We start from the raw sequence: 25,522 nt of genomic DNA, 5'->3' as shown, positions 1-25,522 counted from the left end.
AGACCTCCCTAACAGTACAGTAAATCAAGCAAACGCCATGGTGTCGTGCGTTGGCGTGGTTACCACGTGGTCCTTTTTTTCGGTCTGGTTCAGAAGTGTTTCCCTTCCTCTCCGATGATCCCTGTGGAAGGACTGAAGGGAGTGGTCCTGCCGACGGCTCATTTTCATTGGCCGGGAGCCCGGGGCCGGGCCCTGCCTGCGGTGTCAGCGCTTCCTCTGGCCTGGCCTACATTACTCCGTGCCAGGGGCCTGCCCAGAAAGGCATCCATCACACCTGCCCGCCCACACGCCCGTCTCCTGGGAGCTGGGCGGGGCTGTGTCAGACACACGCCCACCACCCGCCTGTGAATCTCACCCTTCACTGCCTCACAATGATCGTTTTAGACCCTTGTCAGCGTGGGCTGGTTTTTTTCACAGCACACACATTCAGTCAAACCACATGGTCCTCTATGCTTATTTACTAGTCTACCTCTTACACTTGAAATACATGTTGAGCAAGGACTGTAAAAATTATATATATATATGCAAATTCTGTTGTCTGTGAATGTGATTAATGTATCTCATAATGTCTTTTTTTGTTGGGAATTTGGTGATGCATTTGCCTTTCTCTAGACTCCTAGCCATGAAATGCAGACACGGAATTCTTCATCCTGTGAACCCAACCTTGATTAAAATGATAATATTTATAGCACTTCTCATCTCCATGGTTTTCTTGTAGCTTACTGACAACTCACAGCATGTGTTATTTATAGTTTTTTTTTTTTCAATTTCATTGTTTGTACAAACAGAGAGCATCGCACCTGGTGGAAAGATTTATAACATATTTTTGACTGTGATATTCCCTCAGATCTACCACAAATACAAGCTGTGAAGTGCTACATGCTCCTCTTGTGACTCAAGTCATTTCATGCTTTCAGCTGTGACATTAAGCTTAGATGTACTTAAGACAAATGAATGACAGGCACCTGCTGAGTTGCACTCCTGTCAGTAAGCCAGTTTTAGGCCATATGAAATGTAAAACAATACACTTAGGTTTACTAAATGCATACTGTAAATTCTGAAAAAAAGAAACTCATCCATTGTACATTAAGAATAACAAAGTGTCTGTTTTAATTACTCATAATGGTTTACCAAGGTGGAAATTTAAACAGTCATGTATTACTTAAGGTGGTATTTCTCTCTCTTTCTCTTTCTCATATTCTCTTGTGCTCATTCTTGTGTTCTGGTTCTCTCTCTCTGGTTTTGATTTGACCCTGTAGAGGAACTCCAGTCTCTCGGGGACCTCCAGAGGAATGTACCCGGTGTCAGACCGCCACTCTTCTCCCAGTACGGGGTAAGGCTGCCCCCCTTCCTTCTTTATTTGGGGTTCCTGGTCCTATCCCAGCACAGGCACTCATACCTACAGATGACCATTTGAGGGGTTACTTACCGGGGCCCGGCTACTTTCTCAGAGGGCTCAGTAGTAGCAGCTCCTTCAAACACGTAAAATTAAATCCGCTTTGCAGGGAGTTTTGTATCCGCACTTTCTGTTCCGCAGTTCATACTTTCTGTTGGGTGTGCTAAATGAGTCTTGCATGTCAGAAGCATGGATTTCTCTGCTTTGCATCAGTCTGCTCCTCAGCTCGATGGCTAACTCTCCTGGTACTCTGAAATATGCTGCCCTCAGCTGAGGGCTGACAGTGAGGTGTTCCTGAGGGACTATCACAGCGTACCGTAGGCTAACGGAGCGTGTTAATGCTGCGCCGCGTTTTTACGCAGGGCCGGGCCGCTCCACCGGGCACCGGGCTGCGGTGCGCCCGTGGACGGGAACGTGCGCGGCCAAAAAAAGGCAGCAGGCCGCAGGCTGTAGTCTCCCCGCGGCTCAAACGAACAGGAGCGAGGCTTCCTGATCGTTTTTTAAATACGCCGCTGCCGACATTTCTGCGCCGCACAGTGGGGCGCTTAGGAATGTCCTCGAGGGTTGCTCATTAGAGCTTCCGTCGTACGACACGATTTTCTGTTTATGAGCACTTTTTTATTTTAAAAATGTAAAAATACAGCACAATACAATGCAGCACGGTAGCCAGTGAAGATAAATAGTGAAATGTTTTTTTTAACAAGCTGCCGTTCCCTATATGTGCGTCAAATTGTTCAAAGCAGATTCATCTTGATCCATCTGCCCTTCTCTTCTTAATGGCCAACTAATACACGCTTAGAGAGAGAGACCGTAATAAGATTGTGCTGCCGGAATATCCCCCTTCAGATTTCAAGGTAAATTATAAAATCATTTTAATACCTTTCAGCTTTTACTGTTCGGATCATTTGAAGCTAGTTTTACCTGGTTTAAAGATAAAAAAGTAAGTGTAACTGAAATGAATGTTATTATTATCGTAATATTGATTAGATGTGCATAGCTTGTGTTTAGCATGTAGCATATGTAGCCTTGATCTCAAAGCACTTTACTTTGAGGGGGGCAGTGGTGACTCCTTTCAACTGCCACCACCACCAGCCCCTGGGTGATGAGTAGCAGGTATTATGTGAATAACACTTACATTACCACACATTACTGTGGAGCTACTGTGGAGAAAGGGAGAGATTTATACTCTCACATAGACATATGTATATAATTAAGCAGGGGCTGTATTTGATGACCAGACTATGAGAGCCAAGTAGGGAATTTGGCCTGTGCATCCACTGTCAGGTCTCCAAGTTCACATTTCATCAAAAAAAGCAATTTCTTCTGCTGGATCCAGAGGATGTCCCCTCTTTAGGCTGAGTACTCTGATCCATTTGAAGCATAATTAGTTGGTATATTTAATCGTTAGTCTTTCTGACATAATTACGTCTATTATATAATGTACTATCCGAGCAGCTTTAAACATACTGTAGTTCTGCACCACTGTAGATGTGAGCTGGAGCTGTGTTAGCACATTGGCTAGCACAGCACTCTACTGTCTGCTGTGCCAATTCATTTGTTGTCATGTTTCTGAAGCACAGCAGTGATGCACTGCTTCTGACAGTGAGAAAAATAAAAAACAGGTTCCCTCTCTTCAGAACGAAACCAGTGCCAACCCCAATCCCCCCCCTTCCCCCCGTCTCCTGCAACAAAATAAGTCCTGACATATCCATTTCCACTTTTGACTACAGTGACAAAAGATACCATTTTAGGTCCTGTTTGATGGGAAAGGAGAGCATGGAGGGAAGGTGAGGAGAACGCTGTCTCTGACCTATATTCGGCTCTTCTGTTAGAGTGCCAGAGTTCAACAGGAGGGCGGGCTGTTCTGTTGGTGTCAACAAAACGTAAATTTTAGCTTCCCGGGCATAACTGATGGCGGGGCGGTGCATTTGGCCTTCGGTAAAAGTGCTCCACGGCTCAGAGGGACAGGCCCGTGTTCACAGAGCCAAGGAGTTAACTGAGATTAATGTTATCATCCTGCTGTTTTTATGTGACCGTTTTTTGGGAAGAAGGTTGGGCGAGGTGGTTGGGGAGGCAGGGCAGAATACAAGAAAAACATCATAACAAGCTATAAAGCTCCCATCTGTTTTTCCCCAAATCTCTTTTCTTGTTTTGCGTACATGAAAAATTAGATGCAATGAAAGAAGAGGCTGCAGGATTTAGTGAGTGAATCTTAATGCGTTCCCATTTTTGGGGGTTCAATGTGAAACTGTGGCTTATTGCATATAAATGACTGAATGCGTGACAAATATGCAATAATAGACAAAATCAGGAAGGGACATTATACTTTTTCATGGCATTGTATTCGGATATATTCATATTTATGTTCTACAAACCTCCTGAAGAAGAAAAAAATCTAAATGAATGGGCTCTTAGGTTGGACAGTACTGGAGATATTGAAAGAGATAAAAGATAGCCTGCATAGGCATGCACTTATTCCTGCATCCTGGAAGCAGCTTCCTGCTGTATATCTTTGCTTCTGCATTTTGGCTTGCGAGTTTATAAGTTGAAATGTCGCACTCAGCATTTTTCAGTGCACTGTGCCCTGTTCTAAAATGAATGGGCTGCACGCAACAGTATTTAAAGAAATATGTACACAGCTGCATTCATTTACATTATTGCTTTCATAAATGTCGGATTAAATCAACAACTTGTCCCGGTGCAGTTTTCCTCAGCATGTTAATTTGCGGCAGGTAGGCTATTAAAATAATGCATTGGAAAAGCTGAACAGAGAGCGCATACATCCTTGGGACTTCACGCCCAGCACATAACTCACATACTTCCCCTCCTGGACTTGTCCTCATACTAGGGTATTGCTACTGCATGAGTTTTTACTGGTTGAGAGTAGGGGGACTCCCTGAAAACTACTGTTTTTCCAGTACTGATGATATCTCTACACCAGGGCTGCCCAACCCTGTTCTGGGAGATCTACCATCCTGTAGGTTTTCACTTCAACCCTTACAAGGCACACTTCATTCAAGAGCTGGAGATTTTGTTGTGCTGCTAATTAGTATAATAAGGTGTGCCAAATTAGGGTTAAAATGAAAGCCTGCTGGATGGAAGATCTCCTGAAACAGGATTGGGCAGGCATGTTGTACATGATTGTCTCATTGCAATTATCCACATTGAACATAGTACCACGGTATACACTGACATCATATGTATGAGAGGCATGTATTTTCTCTAGTGTAACATCCTGCTTTATAGAGGTCAGGTCAGTGCCCTAAAGCTCCCAGTATTCATTCAATGAATAACACAGGTGATGTACAGTAAGCATTCCACTCCCTTGGATACAACACAGATCCAGAAAGTAATGTCTTGCTCTGTATTTTAAACAAATCCACACATTGTAAAACATAGTGCTTTGATGACCAAAAATGCCTTTGCATTGTGTTAATATGAATTCCTTTGCATCGTGTTATTATGAATTCGTGAAAACGAGTTTACCCTGGCTCCCCTGACTTACAGGCCAGCCAGAAGAGTATCTATCTCGCTGTTCTATTGTCTGGAATTTGTATCCCTCCTATCTCACCCTTCTTCAAATTCAAATGCAGTATCTATGGGGTTAAACACAGATATACACGATTCTTTGTGAAACCCTTTTTCCCTCCACTTTAGTTTTAGAGTATGAAATGTCAGAATGCAGTCATGTGTTATTTTTCTCTCTCTCATGCTTTTAGTAATCTGGTTACGTTGGTAACTTTATAACAAGATCGATTGAATGCCCTGGTCCTGGTCATTACATTTCAAATGCAATGTCTCAATCATTTGGCAGTGGTGTTTATAGTACTGTGAAGGGGGACTGATATATTTGTAGGTTCCTATCAGCAGGGACACCTTCTCACACAAAGAGAATCATTCAGACCCAAAAAGATTCTGTTGTCGGATTCACTTCCATGACTAGAGTTTCACATCTTGTGTTTGGAATATTAGCTTGGTAATGTTGTCTAGTGGAGGCATTATAGTGACTGGAGGCCTATTGGGAGCAGCACAAAGTGGGGTAATCTGCATCTCCAGTCTGCTGGAGCCCATAGTGAAGATTTGTCAGAATTGCAGCGCCGTTGTTTTTCTGAGAATTCATTTCCCTGAGAAAAACAGCAAAAGCACTCAGACCTGACGCCTGGCTTTATTGGCTGTGTTTGATGCCCGGGTAGATCCGTTTTGTGTTTGACAACTGGGCAGGTTTGTTCTTTTTCACTTCCTGGTTATTCTGTGCATGTCTCAGTTGTGGGATTTGATAAAGTGGATACCCTGTATTCACCCTAAGGTGATGCCAGAAGACTTAACTGAGTGTAGCATATCCCCTACACTCCCATGGGGTCAGTCTGAGATATGATTTCCTTTTTCTGAATTGGGGATCTTCTAAATGATTCTAGTACTCTAGCCTGTCGTTTCTCCCTCCTCGTTCAGTTTGATGCCTGGGTTATGTTTCTGTTTTGCGCTGTCTAGCCGTTGTCAGTTTTTGAGCTGTGTCGCAGCTGTTTTCTACCTGCGCTGATGGGGACTGCCTCATCACGGCATATCTCACCCTCAAACTGCAGAAGATGTATTCAACGGAATGGCACGCTGAAGTGCTATGAATTAAATTTCTGTGACAAGTTTAAATTCATATGAAAAGGTCAGCACTTAATCAAGAAAGGAATTCTTCTGAGGAAGGAAACGGAATCATGAGCCAGTTTATACTCATCAGCTGAAAGAAAAGCCTGGAAATTTCTTGAGATGCGGTTATAAAAATGCAAGGAGTAATGTGCCTTGCTTGAGTGCAGACTTTCTGACTCTCTTTTAAATTCATGATGGCCCCCCAGCTCACCAAACAAGAATATTATGGCTCAAAGTACTGAATTTGTGCAAGGAGTGAAAACTGTGCAAGGAGTGTTTATTTATTTATTTCTTTATTTATTTCTTGGATCCCCCCACCATGCATTTCAAATTCACCCTGAAGCGTATTGCAAAATCCACTGCATACATTGAGTCACTAAGTGTTGGTCTGTGGAATCTCTTTCTGGAGGGATAAACACACCTGCCTCGTTTGAAAGCACGGGCAGACGTGTCTTTGGCATCTCCAGAGGCTGAGTTTACATTCATCCTGGATGATAGCAGTCAACCTGAATGCTGCCGGCCATTAATTACTCAGGGTAACGATGATAAATACACGTGTTAGCTTAGAATAGTGCACTGTACTTACAGGGAGATTATGTCTTTTAGAAAGGCGGTTAAAAGGAAGATGGTGTCTCTTTAAGCTGCATTGAGTGGTATTTAAAAATTAATGGTCAAGTAATGACTAAGTTCCTGGCCCGCATCCCTAGTGGAACTTCTGTGCTAATGTGGAAGCCCTGGAGGATAGCGCTTTACCCAGAATGCCGCTGTGAAATCTCCCAACTGTTTAACGGAGTACTGTGGAGCGTGAGAGAGACTGTGAGTGAAAAACATCAACTGTGTCAATCAGCTGAAGCCCTGCCAAAGACCCTGCCAAAGACTCACACCCAGGCCTTCACTCTGGGTATCCAGCCTAAAGCAAGCATTGTTATGTTTCGCATGTTACATTTCCTTATGCATTTGTTTCAGTTTATATACTTGCTAAATCGTATATTTAAATTTGAGCCAGTGGATTGAATTGCATCATATATCATCAAACACTTTGTAGCATGACGTATATGACATGGTGATGGAGCAGCAGGTATATGACAGGGTGATGGAGCAGCAGGTATATGAGAGGGTGATGGAGCAGTAGGTGTATGACAGGGTGATGGAGCAGCAGGTGTATGACAGGGTGATGGAGCAGCAGTTATATGAGAGGGTGATGGAGCAGCAGGTATATAACAGTGTGATGGAGCAGCAGATAAATGACGGGTGACGGAGCAGCTCTGGGTGTAGCGGGCGAGCCTGACGGGTGTCCCCCTCCTGCATCAGGGCTTCGGGCCGGGCGAAGTCGGTGTCCCAGGGCTCGGGGGGCTACGACAGCGACAGCGTGGAGATGCAGCCCCTGGAGGAGTGCGCCGAGGCGCAGTACTACCACGTGCAGTGCCGGATGGGCGAGGCCGGCTACGAGCGGGCCGCCATGTCCCGCAGCTGGGGCCTCCGCAAGCAGGCCATCCAGAACTGGCAGCGCCGGCCCTACCGAAACAGCACCGAGGGCGAGGAGGGAGACGTGTCCGACGTGGGCTCCCGCACCACCGAGTCCGAGGCCGAGATCTGGGAGCAGGAGCGCAGAGCCTCCGACTCTCAGCACGCTGCTCCTAACAGGGGCGGATACCGCCTGGGCACAGGTAAGACTGACACGCACCTGTACAGGTAATACTGGCACACACCTGTACAGGTAATACTGGCACACACCTGTACAGGTAATACTGACACACATCTCTGCAGGTAATACAGAGACATACCTGTACAGGTAATACTGACACACATCTGTACAGGTAATACTGACACACACATGTACAGGTAATACTGGCACACGCCTGTACAGGTAATACAGAGACATACCTGTACAGGTAATACTGGCACACGCCTGTACAGGTAATACAGAGACATACCTGTACAGGTAATACTGGCACACACCTGTACAGGTAATACTGACACACACCTCTGCAGGTAATACAGAGACATACCTGTACAGGTAATACTGACACACATCTGTACAGGTAATACTGACACACACATGTACAGGTAATCCTGGCACACACCTGTATAGTTAACACTGACACACACCTGTACAGGTTATACTGACACACACCTGTACAGGTAACACTGACGCTGTAGTAACACTGACAAACACCTGTCTCAGCTAGGAAATTAAAAATTTCTGGTGAATTCTAATGGGAAAATACTACAGATTACTGATCAGTAAAGCTGGGTGTTCGTCACAGAAAATATTGTCTGAAGTCACGGAGCAGTCACAGCCAAGTTGTTGAAAATCACAGAAAACTGAAACAAAACGGAATAAATCAAGGAGTTTTTAAACATTCATTTATTAAATTAATTAATAGATGCATTTAATCGCTGAATTTGGTCCTTTGCTGAAAGAAAGTGAATGCTTTTTTGCTTGTATGTAAAATAATGTTGTTAGAAATGGAGCGTGGTGACATTACTGAAATAAAACACGGTTACAATGTGTCCGTTTTTATTTCTTTAAAGTTTGTTTTGGTATGATATGTGGTACATACATTGCGACGTTTGAGTCTGTGATCATGAGCGCCTGTTGTCATTGATGTCGCCATAATGGAGGAGGGGGCTCTGGGCATCAACACTGCTGACAGAGGCCATTAAACATCTGATTGCCACAACTGACAAGAACAAGAATCTTGATCCTAGCACATTCCGGAATCTGTGTACATTGTCACACTTGACAGGTGACAGCTGTGACTTCTGTGACAAACACTCAAAGCCTCACTGATCAGTATATCCCGATCACGTCATGAAATCCCCATCTTTATTATTTATGAAATTATTTTTCTCATCGTCATGCTATATTATTGTTTGGGGGTTATTTGACCTTTTTTTAAAAAAAAATATTGCAGGCAGTTGTAGCCCTCCATCCCCCCATAAATAATGCCCTTGACCCAGACACACGCACACACACACACTCAGATAATGAGTGAGAGCATCCCCAGAGAATGATGTTTGGTGTGAAAGAGGTCAGCAGACGATATCAAATGGGTCAGGTGCTGGGTCTGAGTCTGCTTCACAGAGTGGCTCATTGACACATGGATGAGTAATCACTGACCGCCCCTCACACACACACACACACACACACACACACACACACAAGTCCATCACCCCTGAACAGTTCAGCAAACAGCGTGCAGGATAGGCTCATCCCTCATCCAGCTCAGACACCTCAACCCAGCCTGTGCAAGCATTACTTTTATTATTATTATTATTATTATTATTATTAATAACTTCCACGCAGTTTTCTGTCACTGGCAAATGTCATCATTTTGTTATCAATTCCCTCATTTGCGAATGTTGCAGTTTACCTGTTTTTTTTTTCGAAAAAATTTTTTTGTATTTAGACCATCTTACAAGGCTCATCATGAAAACTTGCACAAAATGTCATGTCTGCTGAAAAAGAGAGGCGCAGAAAAGCAGCAAAGTGATCGAGCATTAAGCTGAAGAACAGGGATGAAATATTAATATGCACATACAATTGAGCCAATTGATGATTTATTAGAACAATTCATTTTCATGTTGAGTATACCAAGGCCTACAGTATGTGGTTCAGATTTAAGTGGCTGGACCACATAGTTGTAGTTGTAGGATACTGTGCTGTCTTCACTGCATAGGTCTGCATTGGCCTGTTTGCGGAGATGCACTGTTGATGAAGGACAAAGGAAGTTTGAAACAAAGTTAAACTGTGCAATCACACTCTCAATCTCTGCTCTTACACACTGGAACAGGTATTAATGAAAAACATTTGTCAAGAGGTATACATTGTTACTGCGGTTTTCAGGAGCTGAGTAGCAGTTATTTTTATGCAGATTGCAGTAAAGCAAATTAAAATTGCCTGATATAAATAAACTAGGTGTTAGATTGAGGGTCCTGTCTTTCACGGTGTGAATATCTGTTTCTGCAGTATGATTGGTGACTGATTATAGTCAGCAACTTTGCCTTCAGCAGGAGGTAAACAGTGTGCATACATAATGAATGGTGCATTTATATGATGCAGTTATAAATTGCATTTATACAGCAACACTCATCTCTTCAACAAACTGAATGTGCGTTTACTTTTCCTCCGGGGGGGGGTGAGTGAGGTCACATGACCAGAGCTGGGTTAGAGTGACGAAATCTGTCCCGTTGGCTGCCGCCCTAACCCTGTCTTAACTGATCTCCTGTCTGTCCCTGATCTCCGGAACTGGGGGCTCCAGGCCGCACAGTCACTCTCTCAAATCTCAGCTGTCACCCTGTTTGTAAGGTGCCCCTCTGTCCCGCGGGGGGGGTTAGGGGACCCATTGATTTTTCCAGAGATCACAGGCCAGGTTTCATGGCAGTTGTGTCAAGCTCAAATCACAGAGGACCACAGAGTACCATGTGCTATTTTTGGTTTAAAACAAATCTCCTGGCTGTAGTTGGTCCTGTCAGTTAGCTTCACAGATTTAGACATAGTCTGCCTTTTCTAAATAAAAATATGCAGCTCTTGGGAACTATTTAGGGCATAGGTTGCCACTGATGCAAAACATGTCCAAATTCAATCACTCTGCTTAGCATGAAATGGTCCTGTACCAGTTGATTTTGCTGTGTATTCAGTGGGCCATTATTGAATAAAAGTTCCCATAATCTGGTTTTACCCTTTGGCTTTTTGCAAATTGTCAGTGCATTTTTTCCCAAGTGAGTAATTCACCTCAGCTTAGCAGTGGCTAAAATATGTGCAAGGGGCTAGTAAAAGTAATAGAACGATATTTAATATTTCAATGCTCTGCAAAATTGTTACCGGCCCGGAAATTTTGCACCTTCAGCTACTGAGCCGGATGCCTTTTAGCACGTTTATGAGTGTTATATTCAGTGATATCCTCCTACTGTAACACTGAACATGGCTGAGTTACAGGGTTCGGCAGCCATATTGTGTGTATCTTCCTCTGCTTACGGTTGCATTGCAGGTGATTGCAACCTTCCCGTTTGTCTTTGGCGCCACAGTGTGGCGAATGCGTAGATATTCTCTAATATTCCTGTGGCCTGCCTGTGCTGAATGTTTTATAGTGTATATTTCATCAAACCAGAACCATTTTAGTCTATTACTTATAATATCCAAATAACACTGTAAAAAAATGTGTATAAGTAATGAACTAAAATGAGACATTCTTCTTAGTTTTTACTGTGATGTTTTACATAAAATTTGTGTCATTTTGCAAATTGAACATGAACCAAGGCAGTAGACTGGTAGATAGTGTTGTGTGTGGACATAATGTGGTATCAAGTTGATAGTGTTGTTTGTCATAACAACACTTAGGTAGAGTTGTGTGTTGGTGTTATGTATGTGTACGTATTTATAATGCAATGTAATGTTTTGGTGTGACGTTTACTATGTACTCTGGTACAGTTGATGAGTTGTGGTGAAAGTGTTGCCAGGTTGGTTTCTCATTCTCCCTGCAACACCCCCCCCCCCCCCCTTCCCCCTCGCTTATCCCAGGCCGGTCGGAGGGCGGCTGCAAGCCGTGCCGCCACGACAAGGGCAGCCCGTCCAGGTCCAACGAGGTGATCAGCCCGGAGGTGCTGAAGATGCGGGCGGCCCTCTTCTGCATCTTCACCTACCTGGACACCAAGACGCTGTTGCGGGCCGCCGAGGTCTGCCGCGACTGGAAGTTTGTGGCCCGCCACCCGGCCGTGTGGACCCGGGTGCTGCTGGAGAACGCCCGGATCTCATCTAAGGTGCTGCACCCCCCCGAAGCGACCTCAGGGAGGCCTCTCGCGCTGTCCCTGCTCTGGAATTAGGGTTTCGTTACTGTTCATTACTCATTACTAAAGGCAAAGGCATTGGAATGGCCTGTGTTGAGAGATTTGGTTTGGCTATTATGTATTTGTTGTCAGTTGTCAGGGACTACGCTTAGTTATCACGTCCTCTCATTTCCACATTTCAGATTAGAGTAATGCCCATTGTCTTTCCTCCATTGCATGAAATCACACTATGAACATAATACTCTGCTCTTTGTTTGTATACAGTACTGTCTATGAAGTCCCGTCTGGATGGTGTTTTTGATCCCAAAGATAGTAAATGTCTAGTCATCCTAGTGTTTTATGCTGACCCTGTGTTTTGGTGTAACTGTGTTGTTGGCTGTGCCTTTGTTGTAGAATATCTGTGTTGCAGGCTGACCCTGTGTTTTAGTGTGACTGACCCTGGGTTGTCTCAGTGTTACAGGCTGACCCTGTGTTTTAGCGTGACTGACCCTGTGTTGTCTCTGTGTTACGGGCTGACCCTGTGTCGTCTCTGTGTTGCAGTTCTTGTGCACACTGTCTCAGTGGTGCACGCAGACCCACTCCCTCATCCTGCAGAACCTCAAACCCAGGCAGAGGGGCAAGAAGGAGACCAAAGAGGAGTACCTGAAGAGCACACGGTGAGGGACCAGCTTTACCAGCTCTGCATGCTTCGCTCCAGCACAGTGCCGCATGGATGTGTGCACACTGGCATATGGCTGGTTTTGCGGATATGAAGTCATACGATGAGCGTGAATTCCAGTTTGTACAGGCTTGGCCTGCTTCTCTGGGCGACCAGGAGAGATTTTATCTGCAGAATAAGCTGAACAAATCTCAGCGGTGGCAGAACTGGATATCTGTCGGATTTCCTCAGCTCAGCTCACTCACCCTCACCAGCAGCCTGTCTCGATTTCTGTCTCAATTTCCCTGCTTTAGCCTTCTTTTCTCCCTGCTTCAGTCCTGTCTGTCTCTCTGGTTCAGTCTGGTGTCTGTCTCTCTGCTTCAGTTATATCTGCCTGCCTCAGTCATGTCTCTGTCCCTCTGCTTCAGTCCGGTGTCCCTGCTTCAGTCCTGTCTATTTCTGCTTCCGTCATCCAATGGACGTGGATTCACGCCTTAATAGTTACTAGTTGCTTTGACATACAAAACATCATGCACTTTGTGTTATGAACAGTATATGGCAAGTTGCAACATAAAGCACGACAAGCCAGTATTTGCAACAATGATACATTTATTAACAAAATAAATAGTTTGTATTATTGAAGTTATGTTAAGATATTAACTAAAAGTACCATGGGCAGCGAGGAGCCCAAGTGTGTGAACTCTGTCTTGGCCGTCGCAGGGCTCCTTATAAAGGCCTTCCCACAGGTGCTGCCAGTCCTACAATCAAGGAAATGAAACAGAACAAAACACAGGAAGCACCTGCCACATATCACTAGCAGCACAAGTGAGCGGGCTGGAGACACAATAATGAGAATAACGGCGTTAGTGGAGGAAGTGTTAGGAACAGCTGACCTGACACATGACCCTATCTGTCTGTCTCTGTGCTTTGGTCAGTGGATGTTTGGAGGAGGGGCTGGAGGCTCTTCTGAAGGCTGCTGGGGGCAACCTGCTGATCCTGAAGGTGTCCCACTGTCCAAACCTCCTGACGGACCGCTCCCTGTGGCTGGCCAGCTGCTACTGCCGCGCCCTGCAGGCCGTCACCTACAGGTGAGCTCCCCGCGCTCGCCCGTAATCCCCGACTCTGGGTGGACTTAAGCTCTTTCACGTGATGGTGTGGGCCTGCGGTGGTGTTGAGTAAGCTGATCCTGGATCAGTCATTAGCGGGGGTCTGAGTCTGAGAAGGGTCAGTCTAGGTCACTGAGATCAGTGCTTTGCTAGAAATCTCTCTTACTGGAGCAGAGGAACTGACTGTGTGTTGCAGGAGTGCCACTGACCCTGTTGGGCAGGAAGTTATTTGGGCCCTGGGAGCCGGCTGCAGGGACATCATCTCCCTACAGGTGGCGCCACTTCATCCCTGGTAAGTAGTAAAGGAATGCCAAACACCTGGAAGCAGAGGGTAGTAGTTTTAATAATGTTCACTTTGTAGTTTTTCTTTGCTTGACTTGTACTGTATATAATCTTTGCATGCTCACTGGTTAGCCACTTCTCCTGTGCTCAGTTCTCACTGATGTGAGGTGGCCTGGGATTGACTGTGCCGTAAGCCATGTCAGCCTGGGATTGACTGTACCGTAGCTATGTTTTTCTGCAGACCTGTCACATGTACACTTGTCTTTCTGCAGCCAGCAACCGGCTCGCTTCAGCAACCGGTGCCTGCAAACCATTGGCCGATGCTGGCCACACCTGCGGGCCCTTGGAGTGGGCGGGGCTGGGTGCGGGATTCAGGGCTTGGCTTCATTGGGTGAGTTGGACAGCTTGGTACGGATGTCAGTTTGTTGTCACCTTTGTCTGTGAGGGACCCTGCTGAAAATTCCAGCTTAAACAAGCTTAAGAATGCAAATAAATTAAATAACCAAATGTTTTAAATTAAAGCAGTATGAGATTATTTCATGCAAAATTAGTAGTTGTCCTCCATTTTGAGGCAAAGATCTCCTTGGGTTAGTGGCTGCTGTAATGTACATAGTGTTTCTGTATGGTATTTAGTGGGAAAGGACGAGGCTTCAGACATGCTCAGTGACAGGCAGATGTTCAGATGATGGCGGTTGATAATGGCAAAGGATACTCACGGCACAGTGTCCTTGTGCTGCTGGTAATGAAGGCTGAATGAAGGCACCTTGTCATTTTTGCAGACGTGAGCAGGATTTGAATCTTCGCCAGATGCGGACTGCATTAACTCAAATCTCAGAAGTCGATCGTATAAACATTTGCACCTCTGCCCCTGTCGCCTTGCGTTGGGTTAAGGGCAAAGTGTCAATGTCTCGCAGCACAGACCGGATTAATCTTTTTTTCCCCCCAGTCTCACTGAGAGAGTATACTGGCACAGCCTCGTATGTAGATCGATATCCTAGCAACCACAAATTTGGTCCATTGAGGAGGAAATCAAAAGAGATTTAACAAAGAGATTGCTTCCCTGCTCACGACCCGCTGCTCGTGAAAAGGAAGACAGAGGAAATTGCGTTTTCCTTCATGTGAGACATCCCTTTTGGAGTGGTTGGATAAATAATGTTTGTTTGCTGAAGGAAAGCATAGGTGGAGAATGAGCAGATGTAGCAGAGCTCCTGAGCTCCTGCCTTTGCTGCTTCACTGGAGCTGAAGAACTCTTGTTTAATTGCAGATAAAAATTTCAGGGTTCTGGTATTTTTCTGAAATTCTTTTGGCTGTTCATACCACTGTTATTTTTTATATGTACAAACTCTGTGTGTGTGTTTGTGTGAGTGTGTGTGTGTGTGTCAGTGTGCATGTGTACGAGTGTGTGTGTGCATGTGTGTGTAGGAGTGTGTGTGTGTGTGTGTGAATTTATTACGTTTGTCTAAATTTGCTGCTCCTTACATTGCTGCAGCATACTCCACTACACTGCTTCTTCTCTGGGTTTTGAGAGTTTGGTCATGCACACTATGCCAAGTGCACCAAGTAGATGGCAGATTCTCAAGAAGATACTGCCAAATGAATTCTTTCCATGACTATCACTTTTTCCATGGTTCCATGGTTTCACTTTTTCATGTGCAGAGGTAGCTGGAAAATAGTGGGTTTTCGGGTGCTATACGAGTCTAAGACTGCCCCCTTTCTCTTGCAGCAAGGAACTGCATGCGTCTGCAGGTTTTAGAGCTGGACCATGTTAGCGAAGTCAACCAGGAGGTGGCAGCAGAGGTGTGCAGAGAGGGGCTGAAGGGCCTGGAGATGCTGGTGCTCACTTCTACCCCTGTTACTCCAAAGGCCCTGCTACACTTCAACAGTGAGTATATACCATGGGGTCCCTACTACAATTAAACAGCCAGTATATACTGTTACTCCAAAGTCCCTGCTACACTTCAACAGTGAGTATATAACAATGATGTTCCTGTAGCAGGCCTAAGCCTTGCAGCTCCTCATACAGTCTGTCACGCGTACATTCACTCCTTGCCACAGGTGTGTGCCGAAACCTCAAATCGATTGTGGTGCAGATCGGCATCGAGGACTACTTTGAGGACCCCAACAGCCCGGAGGCCAGGAAACTGTTTGACGAGATGGTGAACAAGCTACAGGTGACGGGGGCGCCACGATCCATTTTTCTGTTTGCCAGCTGCGTAACACACCCCCAGGAACGCTGTGTTTCCTTAGAGCTGCTCACGCTCTATTTTGAGAGCACTTGTTTTCGTGCCTGCAGGTTTAAACATCCACATGACTATTTTCCATCTTGGTGTGAGCCCTCTATTAATAACCTCCTTAATGATGAGAGGAGAGGGGTGCTCGGCTCCTAAAATACAGCCAGCTGGCACGTATAATTTTAAGAAAGGCAGGGACAAGGAAACAATACAGGAGGTGCAGCTTCACACCCACAGCAGGGCTCACTGAAGCATTCTGGGTAAAAATAGCAGTCCTCTCTCTTGGGAATTAGTACCCACTTACTGTAAGTGAGACAGCAGATTGCGCAAATTAACTCCTTCTTGTTAGATTATGCTTAAATAGCAGAATTATAACATCACAAGATGGTTAAACCTATTGTGTAATCCGGAGTTAGCCAAACACAGGAAAACTGTCAATGTCAAGTCGGCTCTTAAAGTTAAAGCTGATTTTATACTGAAAGCTCTGACGTGTAAAAAAACCTCTTTATTATTGTAAGCCTAGAAAGCTCAAGTGTTTGTGTTATTTTTTCTTGATCAGGCCCTGAAGAAAAGACCCGGTTTTTCCAAGATCCTGCATGTTAAGGCGGATGGGGTTTGCTAACCTCCGCTCCCCACTCCCGACCCAGATCCCCACATCCCCCCCGCCACCCCCCCTTCCACCCAAAAAAACAAAAAACCCAAAGGGTGCCGAAGAGGAGGTACAAGACCTCCAAAACTAACTGACTAAGTCCTCGACCCTTTTCCAGGAAGCAGTCGAATCGACAGCTAACCACCACAAACCGAGAGAAGTGAAGCAGGAGCTGGTGAAGATGTGGGGTGCCAGCGTTGAGTCAGCCTCACTGAGGTGCTCCAAAAACAGGACCATTTTCATCACATTTACTGAACAAAAAGCAGGCGCAACTGAAAAAGAGGCTGCTTCAGTGTCACAGCATTGCCACAGTTTAACTGTGAGGCTGTGCTCTCTGGACAATAGGCAGAAGTTCTCTACAGACAGGGCTTCAGCAGTTTATGACCCCGCACGCAGTCGCTGGTCGCTTCTTAGTAGACTCACTTGGACAGAACACAGACCTCTTTCTCCATAGCACAGAGCTGGTCAGATATCGGGGGGAAGAGTTCAAAGTGAAGCCACTTTTCTACATGGTTGGCTTTGCAGACTGTGTTTAAATAGCTTTTTAAGGACGTGAAACCACAGAGCACATTTTTGGAAACGCACACGTTGAAGATGTGAGGAGTTGGAAGAACTGTTCTAAACCTACCCTACAGGAAGTGCCCAACTCCTCTGAACCCATGCGAATGATCACTTCCGGTGACTACAAAAAGAGCTCCGGACTACAAAAATGACGGCCTTTCTGTGGCTCTCCGTATCAATGCACTGTGTGTGTCTGGCATTAGCATGGCCCTGTATGTGTGTATATGTGTGTGAGTATGTGTGTTTTGCACAGCTTGAGAAGTTTAAGTTAAAGGCCTTGGTTGAAGAAGAAGTCAGTACATTACTTTTCCATACATATTAAAGTTAGGTGGTTTGAAGAGCACACAATGGGTGTTGCTGCTTTGTAATTAGCCACCTTTCTTGACAATAACATGAAGTGCATAATGTTATTACGTTGCAAGTCCGGACAGGAAAATATCACAGCAATGCCTATGAGCTTTCTGATTTAGTGTTTTAATTTCACACTATTTTAAAGAGTCAGGCCAGGGGAATGTCGTGCAGTTAATTTGGCTAAAGATGATCCTCCATGTTAGCACGTGACCTTGGTTAGACCATTCAGCCTGTTCACTATCAAGTATTATGTGCATCTGACTCATGCATACTCACACACACACACACACACTCACATGTCACTGCAAAGAAAACGCCAGCTGCAAACGTATAACGTTGAAAGTGTCAATCATCACTTGAGTATTTTCCAAATTCTTTTTTCTTGAAGAAGGACTGTAGAACTCCTCTTTGCTTGTTTGCAAATACACAGTAGTTCAAAGGACCACATCATGTGACAGGGTCTTAGAGCCAATAGCAAGTGCTATTGGGAAACCCAGTGCCCTTGTCGGATCCAGCAGCTCAACAGGATCATCAGCTGCTCTCCAACGCACATCCCATCCTCTCGGTCTTTCATTCTGCATCCCCCATTGATTACTACTGTCTGTGTCCTGGGACCTGCACTCCATAAGTTTGCATCTCAAGATCTGTTGCTCTCAAAAAGGGGTTGTAAATGGATTGTTATTTATGCCTTACCTTGATAATGTGCCATTCATTTGTAAATTTACTCCTTTTGATTGCGTATGTGCCATTACATTACCTGCAAATCAGGTGCAACTCTCAAATCTGTTTCAGTGTTGTGGTGAACATGCTGTCTGAAACCAGAACTTTACAGATGTAAAGTTTCCCTGAAAAGTCCACACGATTCTATAAGATGTACCAATGCAAAGGGATTTCAAATATATTTACATGTATATAGATGATCCAAATGGTGCATTTTATGGTCAGCCTCGGATAACACATTTGTATAATTCAGTGTGTATGCGTACAGTTCAAATTCTGTGCTGGACATGGTTTAATAATCCGTAATTTGCAATCCCTGTATGACTCAATAGATCAACCTGCTCCTGACCTCTTGTCTCCGCTGATTAGGGGATAAGTCATAACTCACATTGCCTAAAGCCTTCTGTGAACGGTGCCGAAGGCAGTTTGATCTGATTTGGTCTTCTGGTGGATGTTTCGACACCTTCTCTGGTGACTAAATAGCAGCTGCCTCGCTGTCATAAATGTAATCAGTTGTGATTCTCATGATTTGTGTCGGTGATGAGGAGGCAAAGTTGAACACCCTTTTTAGGCCTCACGCTCAGGCGGAAGCCTGCTAGCTCGATTGCGTGCGCTGTGTACGTTCCTGAGGCGCGTTAGAGGGCTAAATGCAACGTTCAAACTCAGTGGAAGCATTTGGAAAGTACGAATATCATAGAAACGTTTATAATGCCACAAGAAGACAAAAACCAGATTGAATGCCTTTGCTGTCCAGTGTGTGCTGTCTCTGTCTGTCTGTCTGCATACTGTGCAGTGATGGAAACAATTATCACCACCTTCCGCCCATTTTCTCCCACTTCACCGCCCTTTCGGTCAAAGAACCTGCGTCGGTTCTGACGTCGCACGAATGTGATTCGTGACATCACACGAATCGCATCAATCTATGAATGTGGATATGTAACAAGTCCCATTTTAAAGCACATTGGATTACCTGTCTAATTTAAGAGGTGGGGGAGGGGGGCTCACGCATCATTGTTTACGATAAAAGGTTGGGGAATGGGTTGATGGCGTCAATACACACGATGAGCTGTGACTCAGCTTGCCCTCGCCCCATCACCCGAAACCTCCATACTCACCCCCTCCCTCCCTCCCCCTGCCCCGCTACTGCAGAAACAAGCGATGCAATAAGACATTGTTTCCACCACTGTGTCAGCACTCAGTACTGTATCTGTTATCAGTCCAACGCCGGTGCTCTCTTCAAGAGGAACTTGTCGAGCTCTGATTCCACCCGGACCTGGGACGTGTGTTGAACGTTACCCTGAGTGCTGAGCTGGACGGAGGCCAGCCTGTGACCTCTGACAGGCGGAAGCAATACTGCACTTCCTGGCGCAAAATCACCAAATCGTTATCATCTTGGACAGAGATACAGTTTCAGCATGGATCAATAGTATGGAGTATGGATCAATAGTCTCATTCACAGTCTGGTTAATGATCTGATCTTAAAGAGTGAGCATTCATACGCTGTATAGATTGTAACATACAGTGTGCTTTGTGAAAAATATCTTTCCTTACCATGGTGCTTTGTTACCTACATGCAAATTTGATGTGTGAGATGCATTGTGAGGACTGATGTAACCATATTTTTTTTAGTTGACTATATGCTCTCAGCCAAGACATGAGCTAACCATACTAAGGTAGGGGGAGCTGAGGGGAGGAGAGACGTACAGCATGTGAATCTGGTCTAAAGTCCACTTAGAACCAACACAGAGGCAGCTCTTTGAGGAAAAAATTGGCCTTTTCTACGGGGCTACTTAGTCCAGGGGGATCTATAGGCCTTTGCCCCAGATAGGCAGTTATATCCAGATCCACAGGGTCATCGTCCTGTCTTGAACCCCCTCAGCTCCCCCCACTGTCCAGGTCCTATGGAGTTGGTGGTTAACAGCGGGTTTGTAGAGCCTGCAGGATTGTGCAGCTCAGAAGCCCCCTTTGCGGCTGAGGCCCTGGGCGTCTCTGTCAGGGAAAAAAAAAAAAAAAAAAAAACGAAATCATGCCAGCATCAACCTTGCTGTACTTCTGCAGCTCCAGCTCTCATCAGCATAGCGGTTCAAAGCGACGCGAAGCCGACGCGTTTTTCAGGAAGACGACGAGATGAAACTGGCGGGCTTTTTTTTGGAATTTTCCGCAAAGAGGAGACAGTCTCAGGCTGCTCCGGCTCAAACCGCGCGCCAGACGGGCGGCGTCGGTCGCGCCAAGCGTAGTCATCATCGCTATGCAGCCGTGCTGCGCGCGGTCTCTGAGCGGAGGAGACAAAGATGCGGTCGCGAAGCTCTGCTGCGCCATGTGGCAGCCGTCACAGCGGACTAGAACAGTGTAATTATTCAATGGGGTCACGCTTTGATTTCCGGGTTTTTGACAATCTGTCTCGTGAAGACCGTAAAAGCTGTACATAATGCTTATTTCTAAGGAAGGGCACTGTTTGGTGTTACTGCGTTTCGATGGTGAAGGAGACGAAATTACATTTGAAAAAAGAAAAAAAAATTCAGAAAAGGACCCCAGTCCATAGATGTTATATCGTATTTGTATGTTACTCCAAAGGTCAAGACTTGTGTATTATAGATACTTTATATTAAATGTGAAACAAAGTCCTATACAGATGGATATTATTTAATGAGAGAAGATAAAGATTATTTGAAATATTTATTTCTATAAAAAGAGATGTCTATACTGTTGGCATGTCCGTTTAAACATTAATCATCATGTTGCCTTTTTAGCTGTACTGTAGTCGATAGAAAAATTGGTGTTCAGGACTGAATTGCTTGCTGCAGTGTTCTGCATTTAACTTTATTTTTTAGTCAACTGTTGCACTAGTGGAAAAAAAAAGAGGAATATGTTTTGTGCAGTACTACAATGCTCTTAGATGTTCTTTCTTTAGAAGTAAGGTATTTCTCAGTATTTGTTATATATGAAGCACTTTAGAGTCTGTTTGCTAGGGCGCTTGTAGAGATCTGGTTGTCAGTGGCAGTAGATGACAAGGAAATCAAGATTTTTTTTCAGTCTGGGTGATGCAGTGCCTGCGTTTCCATGGTTTTCGTTCATTGTGCCAAGCCCACGTCACATGATGAAAGCCCTTTTCTGTAGCATTCTTCACCAGCCAGAGAATTCTTTGAAGCACTTTTCTTTTTTCAGTTTCATTGGGCCAAATTTTGTTTCCTGTCCAGTGTAGGACATCTTGACATGCTTTCAGGGGTGTGTGGTTGTCAGAGAAGTGACTGTACCCAGTTTTATTAACTTTCTGGCCTGGGGCAGCGGTTGGAGAATAGTTTACATTTGTTTAGATGCTGTGGCCTTGATTTGGATGCGTATATCATTGCTGCCATTGCACTGAAAGCCTCAGCTATATAAACACTATATCTTTGCGATCATCATATTTACATTCTTTCTTCCCCGTTTTGTGTTTTTCACCTGGGGCAACTCGGAGTCAGTACCTGATATCACACCTATGTTTATCCTGGCTCAACCACATTCAAGTGCATTAGAAGCTGAACACCAACATGACCTTACTGAACAAACATTAGTAATGATGTTACGGATCTAACCTGTGTTCTTTGTGTTTTCTTTTTTTTTTTAAATACCTTTACTGAAAATGATGGGTCTATTGATATTCCATTTCAAGTGTAGAGACAGTTCTCTATATAACAGGAGGAAGTAAGCATAGTGAAATAGGGGGTAGTTGGTTCACAGTACAAGAACCATGCAACCAAGAAACTTAATGGCTATGTAATGAATGTTTGCACTTAATGTATTGGTTGTATCTGATTATTATGTGTTGACCTAACCTTAGTTGCTATACTTGGACTTCCATTATTCCAATGTACCAAATACATTTGAATGGTTTATTATCCTTGTGTGCTAGAATCCTCCTTATCCTTCTCGTTAAAGTCAGTCAGGATAATAGTCTGATTTAGGATTCATCTGAGGAAATCGGATTTTTTTCCCCCAGTGAAGCTTCAGCCTGATTCTCAGTGTCAGAAATTGTTATTGGTTCACAGTTACGTGATGCCTTGTTACAGTAAGATGAAATGTGATTGGTTCACAGGTTCATCAGTTAGAATGGCCCATTGTTGCATGTTTGTTGCAGAAACATTCTTCTCTGTTCTTATCTGTATAAATGATTGTACTTCCTGTACATTATCCAGAACTTTGGCTACTCCCAATCTCTAGAATTATTTACCGAACACAATTATTTTGTTGATGTTTTTTCCAAACTCCATTTATAATAAGATTACCAGTGATCTTCCAGTGTTACTCAAAAACACTGAGCGCTTTGTCCGGATGCTTCCATATGTTTCAAGGTCTCCTGCAAGCGCAAGTCATTATTGTGTATCCTGCGTAAGGCATCCTTGACCTTTAGTATTGATATGTGAAGTACAGTTGCCATGATGTCATTGCTTTCAAGAAAGCCTTGGTGCGGAAGCAAATCATTGTGGCACTTTAGCAAATACACACTCACAAACAAAACGAAGAACACTACAGTTCACTGTTGGAAACATTGTTTTTTCAGCATTTACAAAAGAGGAACTTTGAATGATTAGGATATCTGAAGGGATTTCAATCTCGTTTGTATTTGCATCATCCTGATGTGTAAAAACCAACAAATTTTACTTTTGGGATGTAGATTTGGAGCTTCCCTCACAAAGCAATGTATTGAGCTGATCAGAACATTTCAGGTTGTGTATGAAAAACTGAAATGTTGTGATTGTCAGGAAGTGTCGGCAGATTTTTAAGTGTCTTTTTTTGTTCTCGTAGGACTTGAGCAATGAGATGCTTTGTGAGGGACAAAGGGAAGCGTTCATTTTTGGAGGGGTGCGATGTGTCTGTTCCAAAGGCAATGGAATGTTGTGTGCAAAGACACCTTTCTGCTTTAAAGGTTCTTAAATTCAGTGCATTTTCTAATGTAGTTCATGCAGTGCAATATGTGCTTGTTTTCCTCAAGGTGTAAATTTAGCTGTACTGACTGCAATCTGTGACAGTCCAAAGGTGTGGGCTGCAGTCTAGTTTCTACAGTAGTTCATGTGCCTATATATAGATAACTCAACTGATCGCCGTTAGGGGTCGGGTATATTGTTGCCAGTTAAATGTTTTGAATCTGCAGTTGTGTGCATAGCGATATAGCATTACTCGAAATACGCGAATGTTGTTGCATTGAATACACTTCCATGGATATAATTTTTCATGAAGAACGGCAGCCCCTTGTGCATTATCATAACTGATTACCGTCGTTCCTTTCAACTACAGTGGTGTGTGGAACTGCTTTACGTACTGTATGCATGTGGGGCCACAGATATCAATGCATCACTTTTATGGAAAATTGTGTGAAGTGGGACATTTTATTGTTCAGTTTTACAGATCTCTCACACAAAGCTGGGAGGATGTGTTGATAATTTGTACCGCAAAGAGAAATAATAGTTTGCTTCAACCAAAACATTTTTTGAACAATCAGTTAACTGTTAAATAGCATGTATTTTAATGAGCATAATGAACTTATGTTTTTTGTCTTTTATTTTTGCAAGTGAATCTCCCAGATCTCTATAAGTTTGGCGATTAAAAAAAGAAGGACCAGTAACGTAGCGTCAAGTGTGAAGAAGATGTTTTGGTGTGTGAATATAAGGTCTTGCTTCTTTTCAAGGCAAAAAATCACAACAGAAAAGGCAGCATGCATCTTTGGTGGTATTCTTATGGGTGCTGTTGACAGGGAGGACACAGTTGATTATTTTAGAGACAATAATGTGAGTTTCAAAAGTAAGAATGAGAAGGGAAAAAAATAGGGGTGCAGTGAGATGCTTGCTCTGGTCTACCAATCTGTGCCGGTTTTTGTTTCTCGCCAGACAGGTTGGACAGGCATTGAACAAGTAGACCGGTTGCCAAGATTGGCACAAAGTGGCACAAATAGTAGTTCAGTTCCGCCTTGTGCCACAAGTACTGCACTGTTAGAACCACCTGGCTGGTATGGCAACCTGGCCCTGAACTCCACACATGGACAGTACGCCACATAGGCTACAATTGAGTTCCTGTAAGGGAATATACTAAATAAATGAGTAAATACACTGCATGAAAACCAATATTAGTGGTACTCACTGCAGCAAAAATTGTGCCTGCTGTCGTTGCCATGACTGGTGTGTGCGAGCACGTTTTAAAGGTGAAGTTCTGCTGTGTTTCCTGTTATTACCACAACAATTTTTCAGCTGCCAGGAGTGCAAATATAAGAGAGCTCTGGGACCAAGGCAGTGGGCCGTGGAGTGGCTTGGAGCTTATTCTCACTGTTGTGGGTCTCAGTAGATCGATCCCTTAATAAACCACCCGTAAACCTCCTTTGCGGAAGATGCGGGTGATTGAATTTAGCAGGGCGAGAAACGACAGACGTTGAACACTTTAAATCCACAATTTCCACATGATTTTCTACCTTTATATGAATTACTCACTCACTGTACGTAGTCAGTATGTTACTTGGATACTGGACAACAGTGAGAAGAGGAGTTCAGCCACTCCTTTCATGTTATTTCTCTCCTCGGATTGAGATGAGGTCTATGACAAGGTGACGCAGCCCCTGTAGAAGCACTTCAGATGCCTCTGCTTTTTCTTGTGTGATACGCCATGCGGAATGCAAGCAAAAATGGTATTGACAGAAGTGTATCACTGACTCTTTGTGGGTACATGTTAAATAAAGATTGTGAAACAAGCTGACCAGTTGAATGTCTTTTTTTTTTTGGCGGCATCATTCTTCCTCTTTTTTTAACAGGGAATGTAGGGCTTTACCAAAATCAGAATGACAACTGCCGAGGTCTGGTAATCCAGTTTCTGTATTACTGTAAAATGACTTCGGTCGGTTCCACTGAAATTCTGTGAAATGACATCAATCAGTCTCATAGAAATTCTCTGAAATGACATCAGTCAGTTCTATCCCACTGCATCCTGGGAGCAGGCAGGAATCGCTCGCCGCTGCATTTGTGCCGCCGGTGTCGAAGCTGAAGAATGGGTTCGCCTCGTTGCCATGACAACGAACGGGCCAATACCTGAGTGCCACAGGGAGCCATCTGTGAGGTGTGGCGGGCAGCTCGAGGAATGATGCTTAAGGTAGCAGCCATCGAAGCGTGACTCCAGTCCCGCAAGAACCTCGGAGATAAA

The 25,522-nt window shown here is 44.3% G+C and overlaps 1 protein-coding gene across 2 annotated transcripts in view; it reads left to right on the top strand.

The window, feature by feature from the left end:
* The window catches only part of fbxo41 (F-box protein 41), a 60,790-nt gene extending 35,709 nt beyond the window's left edge, over window positions 1-25,081 (top strand). For both annotated transcript variants that reach the window (XM_035419144.1, XM_035419146.1), the window contains exons 4-13: window positions 1,260-1,333; window positions 7,346-7,701; window positions 11,559-11,797; window positions 12,365-12,480; window positions 13,397-13,549; window positions 13,764-13,859; window positions 14,122-14,240; window positions 15,573-15,731; window positions 15,905-16,020; window positions 16,640-25,081. In XM_035419144.1, coding sequence (XP_035275035.1) covers window positions 1,260-1,333; window positions 7,346-7,701; window positions 11,559-11,797; window positions 12,365-12,480; window positions 13,397-13,549; window positions 13,764-13,859; window positions 14,122-14,240; window positions 15,573-15,731; window positions 15,905-16,020; window positions 16,640-16,702 — 1,491 coding nt within the window. In that variant the 3' untranslated portion in view covers window positions 16,703-25,081. The remainder of the gene's footprint in view (window positions 1-1,259; window positions 1,334-7,345; window positions 7,702-11,558; window positions 11,798-12,364; window positions 12,481-13,396; window positions 13,550-13,763; window positions 13,860-14,121; window positions 14,241-15,572; window positions 15,732-15,904; window positions 16,021-16,639) is intronic.
* Window positions 25,082-25,522: the final 441 nt, after the last annotated feature.

This window comes from Anguilla anguilla, chromosome 5 (assembly GCF_013347855.1).
Source record: "Anguilla anguilla isolate fAngAng1 chromosome 5, fAngAng1.pri, whole genome shotgun sequence".
NCBI lineage: Eukaryota > Metazoa > Chordata > Actinopteri > Anguilliformes > Anguillidae > Anguilla > Anguilla anguilla.
The sequence above is the reverse complement of the archived record's forward strand: the minus strand, read 5'-3'. Positions and strand labels throughout refer to the sequence as shown.